The following is a 14,537-nucleotide window of genomic DNA, read 5'->3' as shown; positions in this document are numbered from 1 at the left end:
AAGCGGCTCTGAAACACCTTCTCAGCAGAGTACATAAACTCTCCCAACGACTACATTCATGAACACCACTGCAACGCTGTGCCAGCAGTGGAATGGGGAGTCGCTGTGAATGGAAGTAGACAGATTCGACATGTACGCCATTGACCCATTAGCGCTACTACCCTTAAAGCGGCTCTGAAACACCTTCTCAGCAGAGTACATAAACTCTCCCAACGACTACATTCATGAACACCACTGCAACGCTGTGCCAGCAGTGGAATGGGGAGTCGCTGTGAATGGAAGTAGACAGATTCGACATGTACGCCATTGACCCATTAGCGCTACTACCCTTAAAGCGGCTCTGAAACACCTTCTCAGCAGAGCACATAAACTCTCTCAACGACTACATTCATGAACACCACTGCAACGCTGTGCCAGCAGTGGAATGGGGAATCGCTGTGAATGGGAAGTAGACAGACTCGACATCGACAACTTTAAGCATACTGGTGGTTCATAACTAGGTGGTATGAAAGTGCACGGTGCTGTCCGAAAACATTAAGGGACAACACAGTAATACGGCAGCATGTACTCATGGGTATCTGTGCTCACAAAGTGATTGCCAGTGGTTTTTATTGCACACATTTTTCTGCTACACTGTACCTACGGTGTATCAGTGCCACATGCGGAAAAGCTAGATCTCTTGTGCGAATCTGAGAAGGAGCAGCATGAGGTGGCCTCATGAAAATTTCACTCTGGAACAGGCACGTAAGTTTTGCTACAGAACCGCAGACAGCAACAACACCTGGTTTAATAGTAGTGCACAGCAGCATTCCAGCGCATGCAGAGTTCTTTGGCACCAAGGAACTAAAGTCCTGGTTGGTCCATCAGGTGAGAGAAGGATGTTGCATGCAAGATAAGGACTGACATGAGCATTCTAACTGAACATTTTGTCCAGCAGTGGTTCAATGCCACTGACACTTGAGAGCAAGAGGGCAAAAAAAAAGAAACAAAGTGCTCTGCTTATTCGTTACCAGTGCAACTATTCTTTTGGGGCAAGCCGACTGCCAAGGTGTACATCTAAGCTTTACAGACTTTAGGTGAAACGTTGCCTGACAGAGTGAGCTCAACAATGTGGCCCAATTTGGTGTCTTGGCAGTTACATGTTGGCTTTGCGCATTTAATTTGCTTGAAGATGTGCATGGACTGCAGCTCTGGGAATATTTGGTTGAAAAAAAAAAAAAATGTGCCTTTAGCTCAGTATCTGCCTTATAGGTCTCACCAGAGGCTGTGATTTCTGTCGTTAACGAAGAACCTTTTGTTGTTAACAGCAAACTATTCTTGACGCAGCCAGTGAGAGCCGTTTGGGCATGCACATGCATGTGCATGCCTTAGCTGCCAGCTTTCCTTTAGGTAAGTGCAGCCCTTTGTGGGGGAAGCACCTCTCGTTGTTGCCGGACATTTCACTTCCAGCACTGACTGTGTGCACACTTCTGGAGAGGCGGGATCATGAGAGGGAAGTAACTGGAAGACCTCCCCCCGAACTGTGTGTAAAAATGAAGCTTGTTCCTTCTTCAGGAAGAGGCTGTCAGCCTGGGGCAGTGGCACACTGCTGAACCCGGTAGTGGGACGATCCAACAGTGCGCCATAAGTTGCCTGCTAGGAGTGGAATGGAATCACAACCAGAGACAATGACGATTGGAGTTGAAGGAATAGACTGGCAGGTGAAAGGAGAATGCTGTCGTGCTTCCTGCACAGCGATCCAAGTGATTTCCCCATGAAGGGAGAGTGGCTGAGAGCGGCTGTGATTCTGTTCTTGGACAAGCACACTTGTGGCCACCGCCAAGCTGTTCATTTCTTCATGGGCGAAACCCAGCCCAGTAAAGATTGTTTTGCTGCTTTCCAGACTGGAGTCACCATTGAGTGTAATCCACGTGATACTTGTTAACAAAGAGGGTTCAGCTTAAGTTAAGGACAACGCAGCGAGCCATGGGAAGAAAAATGATAGGTGTAATGTTAGGTGATCGAAAGAGGGCGGAGTGGGTGAGGGAACAAACGCGGGTTAATGACATCTTAGTTGAAATCAAGAGGAAGAAGTGGGCTTGGGCAGGGCATGTAATGCCGAGGCAAGATAACCGCTGGTCCTTAAGGGTAACGGAGTGGATTCCAAGAGAAAGCAAACGTAGCATGCGGCGGCAGAAAGTCAGGTGGGCGGGTGCGATTACGAAGTTTGCGGGAATGCAGTGGCCGCGGCTGTCGAAGGACAGGGTTAATTGGAGAGACATGGGAGAGGCCTTTGCCCTGCAGTGGGCGTAGTCAGGCTGATGATGATGATAATTATGACTTGTGAATAATAACACATGGGTCTTAGGGGGCACTGCAGTCGGCCCAAGGTTGCATGTCAGTGCTGTTGAGATTCCAGTGTGGGGGTGATAAATCCATGCCTGCGTGAAAAGTGTCCACCACCTCAGTGGTGAGGGGCTGTGCAGGAGGAGCAGGGGGCCACCTGCGGCAGTTCCAGCCGAGCGAGCAGTTTGCCGACCGGCGGCATCCGCACGTGATGGCACGCACCTACTTCTACCTCAACGAGGCCCAGTGCGAGAAGAACATGGACATTTTCCTGCAGTGCATCGACGCCGTCGCAGGTGCCACCTCACTTCCTGTCTCTCACCGCACTTGTGGGAGGGTGCCCGTCACCCAACTGGTGCCTATAGTAGGGTACAACTTAAAAAAACAGCAGTTGCTAACACTGGGCCGCAGTCCGCGGCGTCTTGTATTACTCCGCTGGCCACTCGCAGCTGTAAACGAAATCACCTTTTCAGTGTTTGTCTATATCAGACAATCCATGTATCAAAGTTCTAGAGATCATATTTTTTTCTTGTGATAAAACTTCTTGTTTTCCTAACAAAAAACGTTTAAGCAGCGGACTACGTTTTCGTCGTGGAGGAATTCTGTGCGCGGAGGCTGAATGTGGGTGGAGCTTCACTGCAGACTTAAGTTGTATCCGACTATAGGTGCTTTCACTGCTCGAGTTGTCCGTCTTGTGGCATGGCTGGCAGGAGCGAACACGCGGCCAGACGAGGATCAACACAGAAGGACAGGCGCCAAACTGCCAACAATGCATTAAGAGGCAGGGTTTTAAATGCAAGCCATGTGACATCAGAAATCATTAACAGCACACAAATAAATCTTCATATCTAAACACCATTCATCAACAGCCTTATCAAACATTTGGCACAGCATGGATTCAACACTCAGCACACCCAGTGAGCCGAAACTAGTAAATGACTAGAAAACATTAAAAACGGGCAAGATTAAAAGCGCGAACCGGAGCATGGTCAAAAACGAAATGTAAAGTTAAAAGCATAAGTTAAAAGGAACAAAAACGTCTCATGAAGTCAAAGGTAAAAGAGAACAGAAACAGAGCATTTCTAACAAGGATACCAGAGCAGTTTGAACAAAAACGTTCTGCATCTAAGGTGAACGCTGCGAAATGTATGCATTTTCCTGTTCTCCACTGTCTTTCCTTTCATCTGAATCTCAACATCCAGCAGCCGGAACGCGAGAGGATTCGATACATCGGATGTTTAGAAACACATCTAAGCCACTGTACTAACCATCGTAGCATATCTGCAAATGATTATCATTCAAATCCCAGTTGCCACAGATAGCCTTATTGCGAGGCTGCAGTATGTAAAAATTAAAAATAAGCAAATAAAAATAATGATGCAGGCACATTATACTCCGTCTCACAAGATGCTTGCAGCACTACGAAAGGTAGAGCTCTCTCGTCCAATCAGGATGGCACGCACTACGTTAGTGTGTTTCTACGTGCGTTTCGCCCCGCCAGTTACTGACAGGTGGCTCCACCCATGTGAAAGAAGGCGTCCTAGTAGTTTGCTTCTTTCTACCTCTAGCAGGTGCCGCCTGATGTCTTTTTATTCTTTCATCTGTTTGTTTTTGGACAGGCTTACACCTGTTCCAAAGGGACTGGCCCCACTTTTTCTTTTTTTTTGTCGCCACCTGTTCATATCAGTTCCTCTGTTGTCACGTGACAGTTATATTTTCAATGCTCCTGTCATGTGTACATGAATGTATTTATTCTAGCATGGTCACTACACTATTGAGCTGGGTCGAATGCAGGCCGGGGCAGCCCAATGTCGTTGGTGGCGAAGTGCAAAACAAGCCCATGAGCTGCACAAAAGTCAACACACAAGCTGTCAAAATTAATCCGAAGCCCTGCACTACGACGTCTGCCATATTTCATGAGAGATGATGTCGTTCTCATTTTCATTGCTCTCACTGCGACAGTACTGGATGGTCCTGACTTTTGTGTGATCCTCCTGGTCAACAACATCATTGATGGTGTGCTCCAGTTTCGTCATCACATCTTCCTCACTGATAGCAGGCTGCACGTGATTCTCAGCAGTCATGATGCCTTGCCAAACCAGAGGTCCTGGAGCTTAAACGTCTTGTTTCGACTGGCCACGAAACCCTTGACGTCGCTCCGGACGAGCTCTATCGGGTTCAGCTGGCAGTGGCAGGGTGGCAGGCGCCCAGCAGTTTCGGCTATGCAGTCCACATGGCATCGGTCCCCCCCACCTGTGTTTACGTTGTTGACAAGATGCATGAGCTTGGCCCTCACCATGTCGCTGCTCCACGCGACACCTTTTCCGGACAGCCAAGTCTGTATGTCCTTTTCGGAGGCTACTCATCCGCCACACTCTATATCCTGCTTCACACAATGATACGGTGCATTGTTCATCACTGTAACGCTGCCGGCTTCTTTGGGGACGACATTCGGTCCGCCTTCAACATCTGCGTTGTCCACAGGTAAAGCGTTCGCTCACTCACCCGGGTGAGTTTTGCCGTCCTCTTGATGAGCGCTTAATACTCATAACATCTTCTTAAGTGACCTTGAAACTATATTTGCTGTATATATTCTGTCCAAAAAACTTGGAAAGATTTGGTTTTAGAGGTTTGGCCTTGCAGTTCCTAAGAAGTTATTCATGTGATTGTTCCTAACAGGTCCAAATTGCCGACAATGTCTCAGATTTGCTAACAGTGTCCATGGGTATTCCACATGGCTCGGTTCTGGGACCTATTCTTTTTTTCCCTTTACGTGAATGACCTTCCTGTATATGCAGAGAAATCACATGTCATTATGTATTGCGGATGACACGGCTATGGTAGTTACTGCCGAATCTATAGAGGATGGTATAATCGTGCTTAATGAGGAGATTCAATGCATTAAACCTGGTTCCAATCTAACCGTCTATCGCTGAACACTGAAAAAACGAAATATATTACTTTCAAATCGCCGCATAAGCCAGTGTGGGTATGACCCTGCAGCTTGCGTATTGGAGCAGGTGAGTTGCAGCAGGTTGACGCAATCTCATACATGATCTTGGATAGAGATTTCAGCTGGCACCAGCACATTGATGCCCTGTGGAAAAAGTTGTCGTGCTCTTGCTATACATGAGTGAAAGCATCTAAATACTTTCACACTAATACGTTAAAAGCATTATATTTCAGTTTAAGAGCGTGCGTTGTTGGGCCAGTTGGTCAATCACGGTGAATAAAAGGGGGGCCACTGCGCACAAAGAGACAAGAAGGCAACACAACAACTGTATCAGAACTGTACCAGAATGAAGACAGGTTTTTGTTGTGCGTATATGTGTGATGTGACAGTTTGAAGCTATAAGAGGGGTGTCGTTTTAGTCGCCAGTCTGCACTTGTTGTGTTACCTTCTTGTCTGTGCCTTTTTGTGCGCAGTAGTCCCCCTTGTATTGTTTCAGTCGCAGCTGGCATACTGTATTGAGGCCTTGTGTATCCATCGTATATTGATCCCGTGGTAAAGCTGCAAAAAAGGGCTCTTAGAATGATCAATTCTGTTGCACCTAGAACTCCATCGCAGCCTTTATTTAAACAAAATAACATTATGCCACTAACTAACCTAACAGACTATCGTTATTTGCAACACCTTACCTTTAGTTTCATACAAGCCCCCTCCGTCCAGTTCTCGTTCAGCCACTCATGGAAAGTTCTTTTTCCAGTATCTAACAATCATTATGGTCTCCGTTTTTGTGGTGTCAAAATTAAGAATGCTGTCCCATGCTGTCATATCGTCACCTTTAAGAGCATTGAAGAATTTCTTTCTTCACACAGAAGTGTCTCAATAAAGCGACACTATGTGCATCTGTGGCGTGGCATATTGCTGTTAATCTATTGAACTTGGCAGTCTGAATGTAGAATGACCTTTCTTTTTTCTTTGGTAATATTGTCATGGTGGTAATCAGCGGCTGAGGGTCAACAGCGGCGTAGCCCGTATGTGCGCTTCCAGGTGCACTTGCACACACACACTTCCTCTGCTTCTTGAAAGGCGCTTTCGTCTGCACGAGCGCTGGCGTCATTATCCCCCCTCCTCCGAAGGCATCAACCCGATGCTGCCGAGTTAGTGCACGCTTTCGTAGTAGGGCTTCAGGCGAACCATGTGGACCACCTCGTGGCGGGGGTGGCGGCGAGATTGTTAGGGCTCGTGGGGGACGACTTCATAGTTCAGGGCTCCAAGGCGTCGCACAATTCGGTAAGGACCGAAATAGCGGCGCAAGAGCTTTTCACTTAGGCCGCGTCGTCGGATTGGGGACCAAACCCAGACAAGATCACCCGGGAGGCATTCAACAAGCCGCCTCCGTAGGGTGTAGCGTTGCGCGTCCTGGCCCTGTTGGTCTTGAATGCGAAGCCGTGCGAGTGGGCGGGCAGCTTCTGCGCGTTGTAAGAAGGATGCAACGTCGTCATTTGGGTGGTCGTCGTCATGGGGCAGCATGGCATCGAGTGTTGTCGTCACCTGACGGCCATAAACGAGGCTAAAGGGCGTCATGTTGGTGGTTTCTTGTACGGCTGTATTATGCGCGAACGTGACATAGGGCAGGACGTCGTCCCAGGTCTTATGTTCCACGTCCACGTACATGGAAAGCATGTCTGCAAGCGTCTTGTTTAGACGTTCCGTCAGTCCGTTAGTTTGGGGATGATAAGAAGTCGTCCTACGGTGACTGGTGTGACTGAAAACTAGAATATGGTGCAAGAGCTCAGAGGAGAAGGCAGCCCCTCTGTCCGTAATCAAAACTTGTGCAGCACCATGATGTAAAACGATTTTGATGCACAAAGAACTGGGCTACTTCGAGGGCGGTGCTACTCGGAAGGGATGCTGTCTCTGCATAACGCGTGAGATAATCAGTGCCTACTATTATCCACCTTTTCCCAGGGCCTGATGTAGGGAAGGGTCCCAGCAAGTCCATGCCGACTTGTTGAAACGCTTGCGAAGGCGGCTCAGTGGGCTTGAGGAATCTGGCTGGCTTCACGGGCGGGACCTTACGGCGCTGGCAATCCCAACAAGTGCGGACGTAGTGTGCAACGTCATGATCCAGGCGCGGCCAGTAGTACTTCTCTTGAATTCTGGCTTGCGTTCTAGTAACCCCAAGGTGGCCGGAAGCTGGTTCGTCATGGCAGGCATAAAGAATTTCATTGTGTAGGGACACGGGGACGGCCAGCAAGTACGGCCTAGTGTTGGCAGCGAAGTTCTTCCTAAAGATAACACCGTTACGTATGCAGAGAGACGACAAAGCACGCCTGAAGGCTTTAGGAACTCGGCGGCTGGCTCCTTCAAGATAACGAATGACGTCGTGAAGATCGGGTCGGCGCGTTGATGCTCGGCGAAATCGTTGGTATGTATTGCACTCAGGAATAATTCTTTGTCGTCAGCAGTGTCATCTGGAGCTGGTTGCACTGGAGCACGAGACAAACAATCTGCGTCTGCATGTGTGTGACCGGATTTGTAAATGACGGTGATATCGAACTCTTGAAGTCAAAGGCTCCATCTAGCTAGGCGGCCGGAAGGATCCTTGAGATTGGTCAGCCAGCATAGGGCATGATGATCGGTCACTACTTTGAAGGATCGGCCATAAAGGTATGGTCTGAACTTGGAAACTGCCCACACGATGGCGAGGCACTCTTTTTCAGAGGCAGAGTAGTTGGCTCTCTGTCTTGGAGAGTGCACAGCTGGCATAGGCGATGACACGTTCTTGGTCTCAGTGAACTTGAACAAGGACAGCACCCAAACCAACGTTGCTCACATCGGTGTGTACCCGTGTCTCAGCAAGCTCATCAAAAAGCGCCAGCACAGGGGGTGACTTGAGGCGGCGTTGAAGCTCTTGAAACGCCTTCTGCTGCGGAGGTTCCCACTTGAACGGTACATGCGCTTTTGTCTGGTCAGTAAGGGGTGAAGCAATTTTAGAGAACTTCTTCACGAAGCGGCGGTAATATGCGCATAACCCGAGGAAGCGACGAACTTCCTTTTGGTCACGCGGCGGTGGAAAATTGGCAATGGCGAATGTTTTTTCAGGATCCGGAAGAACCCCTTCTTTGTTGACGACATGGCCTAAAAACTTTAACTCTTCATAAGCAAAATGGCATTTTTTGGCTTTTAGAGTGAGGCCTGATGACGTTATTGCCTGCAAGACCTCCTCGAGACGACGAAGGTGCTCCTCGAAAGTCGGCGCAAATATGATGACATCGTCCAGGTAGACCAGACAAGTTTGCCACTTCAAATCCGCAAGAACGGTGTCCATGAGCCTTTGGAAAGTCGCGGGTGCCGAACAAAGACCAAATGACATCACCTGAAACTCATACAACCCATCTGGAGTGATGAATGCTGTCTTTTCGCGGTCTCTTTCGTCTACCTCAATTTGCCAATATACAGACTTCAAATCCGGAAAATCTGTTTTGCAGCGACATTCTGAATTCCTCTACCTTCCCTCTTAATGCTAACTCGTTAATAGCCTTTCGCTTCACCAGTTTCCTCCGTTCCCTCTTCAAATCTAAGCTAACACGAGACCTTACCATTCTGTGGTCACTACAACGGACCTTACCGAGGACCTCCACATCCTCTACGATGCCAGGGTGTGCACACAGTATGAAATCTATTTCATTTTTAGTCTCACCATTGGGGCTCTTCCAAGTCCACTTCCTGTTTGCTCGTTTGCGGAAGAAGGTATTCATAATCCGTAAATTATTTCTATCTGCGAACTCTACTAATAACTCTCCCCTACTGTTCCTAGAACCTATGCCATAGTTACCTACCGCCTTGTCTCCAGCCTGCTTTTTACCTACCTTTGCATTAAAGTCGCCCATCAGTACAGTGTACTGTGATTTTACTTTGGTCATTGCCGATTCCACATCCTCATAGAAGCTTTCAACTATCTGGTCATCATGACTTGATGTAGGCGCGTAGGCCTGTACCACCTTCAGCTTGTACCTCTTATTAAGCCTAATTACGATAGCTGCCACTCTCTCGTTAATACTGTAAAACTCCTCGATGTTGCCAGCTATATCCTGATTAATGAGGAATCCCACACCTAGTTCTCGCCTATCTGCTAATCCACGATAGCACAGTACATGCCCGCCCTTTAGTACTGTATACGCCTCATCTGTCCTCCTAACCTCACTAAGCCCTATGACATCCCGCTTTAACTGATGAAGACGACCGCAGTGTTGAAACAATGAATGATAATCTTACAGCTATCGTTACAGAGTGCGCCGCAGAAGTAGGTGGTAGGATGGTTCGACAGGATACCAGCAAGCTATCTCAGGAGACCAAAGATCTGATTAAGAAACGCCAAAGCATGAGGACGTCTAACTCCACAGACAGGATAGAACTAGCAGAGCTATCGAAGTTAATCAATAAGCGCAAGGTAGCCGACATAAGAAAGTTTAACATGGAGAAAATTGAGCATGCTCTAAGGAACGGCGGTAGCCTAAAATCAGTGAGGAGAAAACTGGGCATAGGTAAAAACCAGATGTATGCGCTAAAAGACAAACAGGGCAATGTCATCAGCAATATGGATAAGATAGTTGAATTAGCCGAAGAGTTCTACACAAATCTATACAGTAGCGAGTGTAATCATCAAGTTACTGAGGGAGGCAGTCAAGCACAGCAATGGGACATCCTGCCAGTAACGAAGGAGGAAGTAAAGAAAGCCTTAGGAGCAATGCAAAGAGGGAAAGCAGCTGGTGAGGATCAGGTAACAGCAGATTTGTTGAAGGACGGAGGAGAGATTGTGCTACAAAAACTAGCCACCCTCTATACGCAATGCCTTGTGACCTCGAGAGTACCAGAAGCTTGGAAGAACGCTAACATTATCTTAATTCATAAGAAAGGAGATGTCAAGGACTTGAAGAATTACAGACCAATCAGCTTATTGTCCGTTGCCTACAAGGTATTTACTAAGGTAATCGCTAATAGGGTCAGGACAACCTTGGACTTTAGTCAACCAAATGATCAGGCAGGCTTTCGTAAAGGATACTCGACAATAGACCACATTCACACTATCAGTCAGGTGATAGAGAAATGCGCAGAATATAACCAACCCTTATATATAGCCTTCATTGATTACGAGAAAGCATTTGACTCAGTGGAAACCTCAGCTGTCATGCAGGCATTGCGGAATCAGGCTGTAGAAGAGTGTTATGTGAAAATATTGGAAGATATTTATAATGATTGCACAGCTACTATAGTTCTCCATAAAGTCAGCAATAAAATTCCAATACGGAAAGGGGTCAGGCAGGGAGACACGATCTCGCCAATGCTCTTCACTGCGTGCTTACAGGAGGTATTCCGGGGACTGGAATGGGAACAGTTGGGGATAAGAGTTAATGGAGAATACTTGAGTAATTTGCGATTCGCTGATGACATTGCCTTGCTAAGCCACTCAGGACAAGAACTGCAAAGCATGATCAATCAGTTAGACAGGCAGAGCAGAACGGTGGGGCTAAGAATTAACATGCAGAAAACCAAAGTAATGTTCAACAGCCTAGCAAGGGAACAGCAGTTCGCCATTGGTAGCGAGGTGCTGGAAGTAGTAAGAGAATATGTCTACTTAGGGCAGGTAGTGATCGCAGATCCGGATCATGAGAGGGAAATAACTAGAAGAATACGAATGGGGTGGAGCGCATATGGTAGGTTCTCTCAGATCATGAATGGTAGCTTACCAATATCCCTGAAGAGAAAAGTATACAACAGCTGTATCCTACCGGTACTCACCTATGGGGCAGAAACGTGGAGGTTAACAAAGAGGGTTCAGCTTAAGTTAAGAACAACGCAGCGAGCTATGGAAAGGAAAATGATAGGTGTAACGTTAAGAGATCGGAAGAGGGCGGAGTGGGTGAGGGAACAAACGCGGGTTAATGACATCTTAGTTGAAATCAAGAGGAAGAAATGGGCTTGGGCAGGGCATGTAATGCGAAGGCAAGATAACCGCTGGTCCTTAAGGGTAACGGAGTGGATTCCAAGAGAAAGCAAACGTAGCAGGGGACGGCAGAAAGTTAGGTGGGCGGATGAGATTAAGAAGTTTGCAGGGATACAGTGGCGGCAACTGACAAAGGACAGGGTTAATTGGAGAGACATGGGAGAGGCCTTTGCCCTGCAGTGGGTGTAGTCAGGCTGATGATGATGATGATGATGATGAGACTTCAAATCCATGGAAGAAAAATATCTGGTGTTGCATAAGCGATCCAAGGCATCATCAATTCTGGGCAGCGGATACACATCCTTTTAGTGATGTTGTTTAACCGACGGTAGTCAACGCAGAATCGTAAGGTGCCGTCCTTCTTCTTCACAAGCACTACAGCTGCTGCCCACGGGCTCCTAGAAGGGCGAATAATGTCGTTTGCGAACATATCTTTCACCTGTGTGCTAATAGCCTCACGTTCTTTGGTAGACACTCGATAAGGTGACTGTCGGAGCGGCGGAACATGTTCATCTGTAATAATGCGATGTTTCGCAAGATGCGTCCGCCCGACGCGTGGCGAGGACGCGAAGGCACCACGGTAGCGATTGAGCAGTTCCCGCACTTTGTCTCGCTGGTCGAGCGGGAGGGCTGGGTTAATGTCATACTTAACACCAGCAAGTCCGTCGGGCTCAGTTGTTGAAGCAGTTGTCAAACTGTGCACACACCTATTGTCACTAAGAGCGTCAATATACGCCACAGTCGTCCCCTTGTTAAGGTGTTGGTGTTCGTTGCTGAAGTTGGTAAGAAGAACATTGACCTTGCTGTCTTCGAGGAAGACAACCGCCCTGGCGACGGAAGTTATCACACTAGAACGTGGAGGCACGGTCACGTGTTCGTCCAGAATGTGCAGCGCCGCTGGGAGAACACTATCCACGGATATGGCCTTCTCGGTCGAGAAGTTGACGGACTGCGATTGCAGATCAATAACTGCACCGTTTTCGGTCAGAAAGTCCATACGTAGTATGATGTCCCGGGAGCACTCAGCTAACTCGGCTAACACTACGAACGTTGCCAAGAATGTTTGGCCTTGCACGGTTACCCTCGACGTGCACGTTCCCGTAGGTGCAATTAAATGTCCCCCTGCAGTACGCATCTGTGGGCCGTCCCAAGCGGTTGTGATCTTTTTTTAGTGCCGCGGCGAATTGTCCACTAAGTACTGAATAATCGGCACCAGTATCCAACAGCGCGGTTACATCGGCGCCGTCAACCGAAATCTCCAAGTCGGCAGTGGGTGGTGTCTTCCTTTGGGGATGTCGAGGCATTCGGTCTCGGCTGCGATGCGTAGAAGGAGTTCGGCATCGAGGAAAGGCGTCGTGGCCATGGAGGGGTGCGTCAGGACATCGGCTAGTTTTGAGGTACGTGGGCTCAAGAATCGTCGGTACGGCTGTGGAATTCGGCGTTGGTTGAGAACTGTCTTGTGGCGATGGAGGGTCTTGTATAATTCGTCGTTGAGCAGCCGCACCTCCAGAGGCATCTAGTTTCCCCTACGGGGACTGGCCTCGTCCTGGAGAACTGTAGCGACGCGGCGATGGAGATCGAGTCCGCTTGCGAGATGTAGTCCGCAATCTCCTGCGGTCGTTCTCCATACATCGGACGAGGACAACCGACGGGGAATCCTCGAAGGCCCATCTCCTTGTATGGGCAGCGGCGATAAACATGTCCAGCCTCACCACAATGGTAGCACAGCGGCTGATTGTTTAGCGCTCTCCAGGCATCCGTTCTGCGGCGTCCTAGCTGCTGTGGAGAATTCGGCTGGGGAGGTGGAGTTCGTGTAGCGGCGGAGGCAGGTGTGTCGTAACATCGGTTCGGCTGGGATGGAATAAAACGGCTTGTGACGGCGGCGTAGCTGAGATTCGGGGGCGGAGGCAGCACAGGGCCGGGAACAGGTAGTGCTGGACAAGTGCCTAGAGCTTGCTGCACCTCCTCACGGACAACGTCAGCAAGTGTGCTAGGCTGAGGCTTTCTTGTCCGGAAAGAGCTTCGCCAGTTCCTCCCTCACGATGCATCAAACCATCTCACGTAAGGAGTCTGCAGAATTCACCGTGGCGCCCTCCACAGTGGTGGTGAGCATCGATGCGGTCGTGCTGCCGGGCCCTCATGTCAAGGGACTTTTCGATGCTGCTCGCCTCCTTTACGAAGTCAGCTACAGTGACTGGAGGACTTCGAACCAGGCCGGCAAACAGCTGCTCCTTGACACCTTTCATCAGGAAGCTCAGCTTCCTCTCCTCCGACATGCTTGGGTCCACATGTCGGAAGAGCCTCTTCATTTCCTCCACATACACCGTCACATTCTCGCTGGGGAGTTGATGTCTGGCCTTTAAAAGCAGGTCAGCCTTCTGCTTGCGCAACGTGCTGTCCTTGAAGACGTGGAGGAACTCCGTTTTGAACGTGTCCCAGGTTCCAAGGCCAGATTCATTGTTCAGAAACCAGGTCCGCGCGTAGTCTTCAAGGGCGAAATAAACATGCCGCTTCTTGCAGTCAGCACCCCAACCATTGTAGATGGCCACCCGGTCATACTGGTCCAGCCAGTCTTCGGCGTCTTCGTATGGTTGGCCGTGGAAATGGGGTGGCTCTCGCTGGTGGTGGAGCAGAACCGGCGACACTGTAGCGGAAGGATTCATTGTTGTAGCACCTGCCCTCCGTGAACAATGGGAAACGGGGAGCAGTCCAAATTCGGGAGGTAAGCCCTGCAATGCCCTGGTGGACTGGCGTGTCTACCTTCGGTATTTGTCCGGGGCTTGGATTGCGGCTTGAAGAGGGCGTACGGTGCATTAACGACGTACCCCGCACCTCCACCAGATGTCACGGTGGTAATCAGCGGCCGAGGGTCAACAGTGGCGCAGCCCAGACGTGCGCTTCCAGGTGCACTTCCACAGACACACACTTCCTCTTCTTCTTGAATGGCGCTTCCGTCTGCACGAGCGCTGGCGTCAGTATGTATGTCATATGATAGTGTGTCAGTTTGTATAATGTTGTTTTGCATTGCAGTTGTTTCATCCTACACCGACAAATACGTATGTTTTTTTTCTTCTCCTGAATCGTCAGTAGACTTATTTGTATTCAATTTGGGATCCACGACCGGCCTCTGGCTAAGGATGCTTGAGTGTTGTCATTTATTTATTTATTTATTTATTTATTTATTCAAAGTACCTACAGCGCCCATGAGGCATTATTGTAGGGGGGTTATTACTATATACAATAACAAATGCAAAGAAG

The 14,537-nt window shown here is 48.8% G+C and overlaps 1 protein-coding gene across 3 annotated transcripts in view; it reads left to right on the top strand.

The window, feature by feature from the left end:
- The window catches only part of slgA (proline dehydrogenase slgA), a 228,041-nt gene that overhangs the window by 188,292 nt on the left and 25,212 nt on the right, over positions 1-14,537 (top strand). For all 3 annotated transcript variants that reach the window (XM_089563346.1, XM_089563345.1, XM_089563347.1), the window contains exon 4: positions 2,466-2,628. In XM_089563346.1, coding sequence (XP_089419472.1) covers positions 2,466-2,628 — 163 coding nt within the window. The remainder of the gene's footprint in view (positions 1-2,465; positions 2,629-14,537) is intronic.

Source organism: Amblyomma mixtum, chromosome 10, assembly GCF_055824585.1.
Source record: "Amblyomma mixtum isolate Tamu chromosome 10, ASM5582458v1, whole genome shotgun sequence".
In the NCBI taxonomy this organism is placed as follows: domain Eukaryota; kingdom Metazoa; phylum Arthropoda; class Arachnida; order Ixodida; family Ixodidae; genus Amblyomma; species Amblyomma mixtum.
The sequence above is the reverse complement of the archived record's forward strand: the minus strand, read 5'-3'. Positions and strand labels throughout refer to the sequence as shown.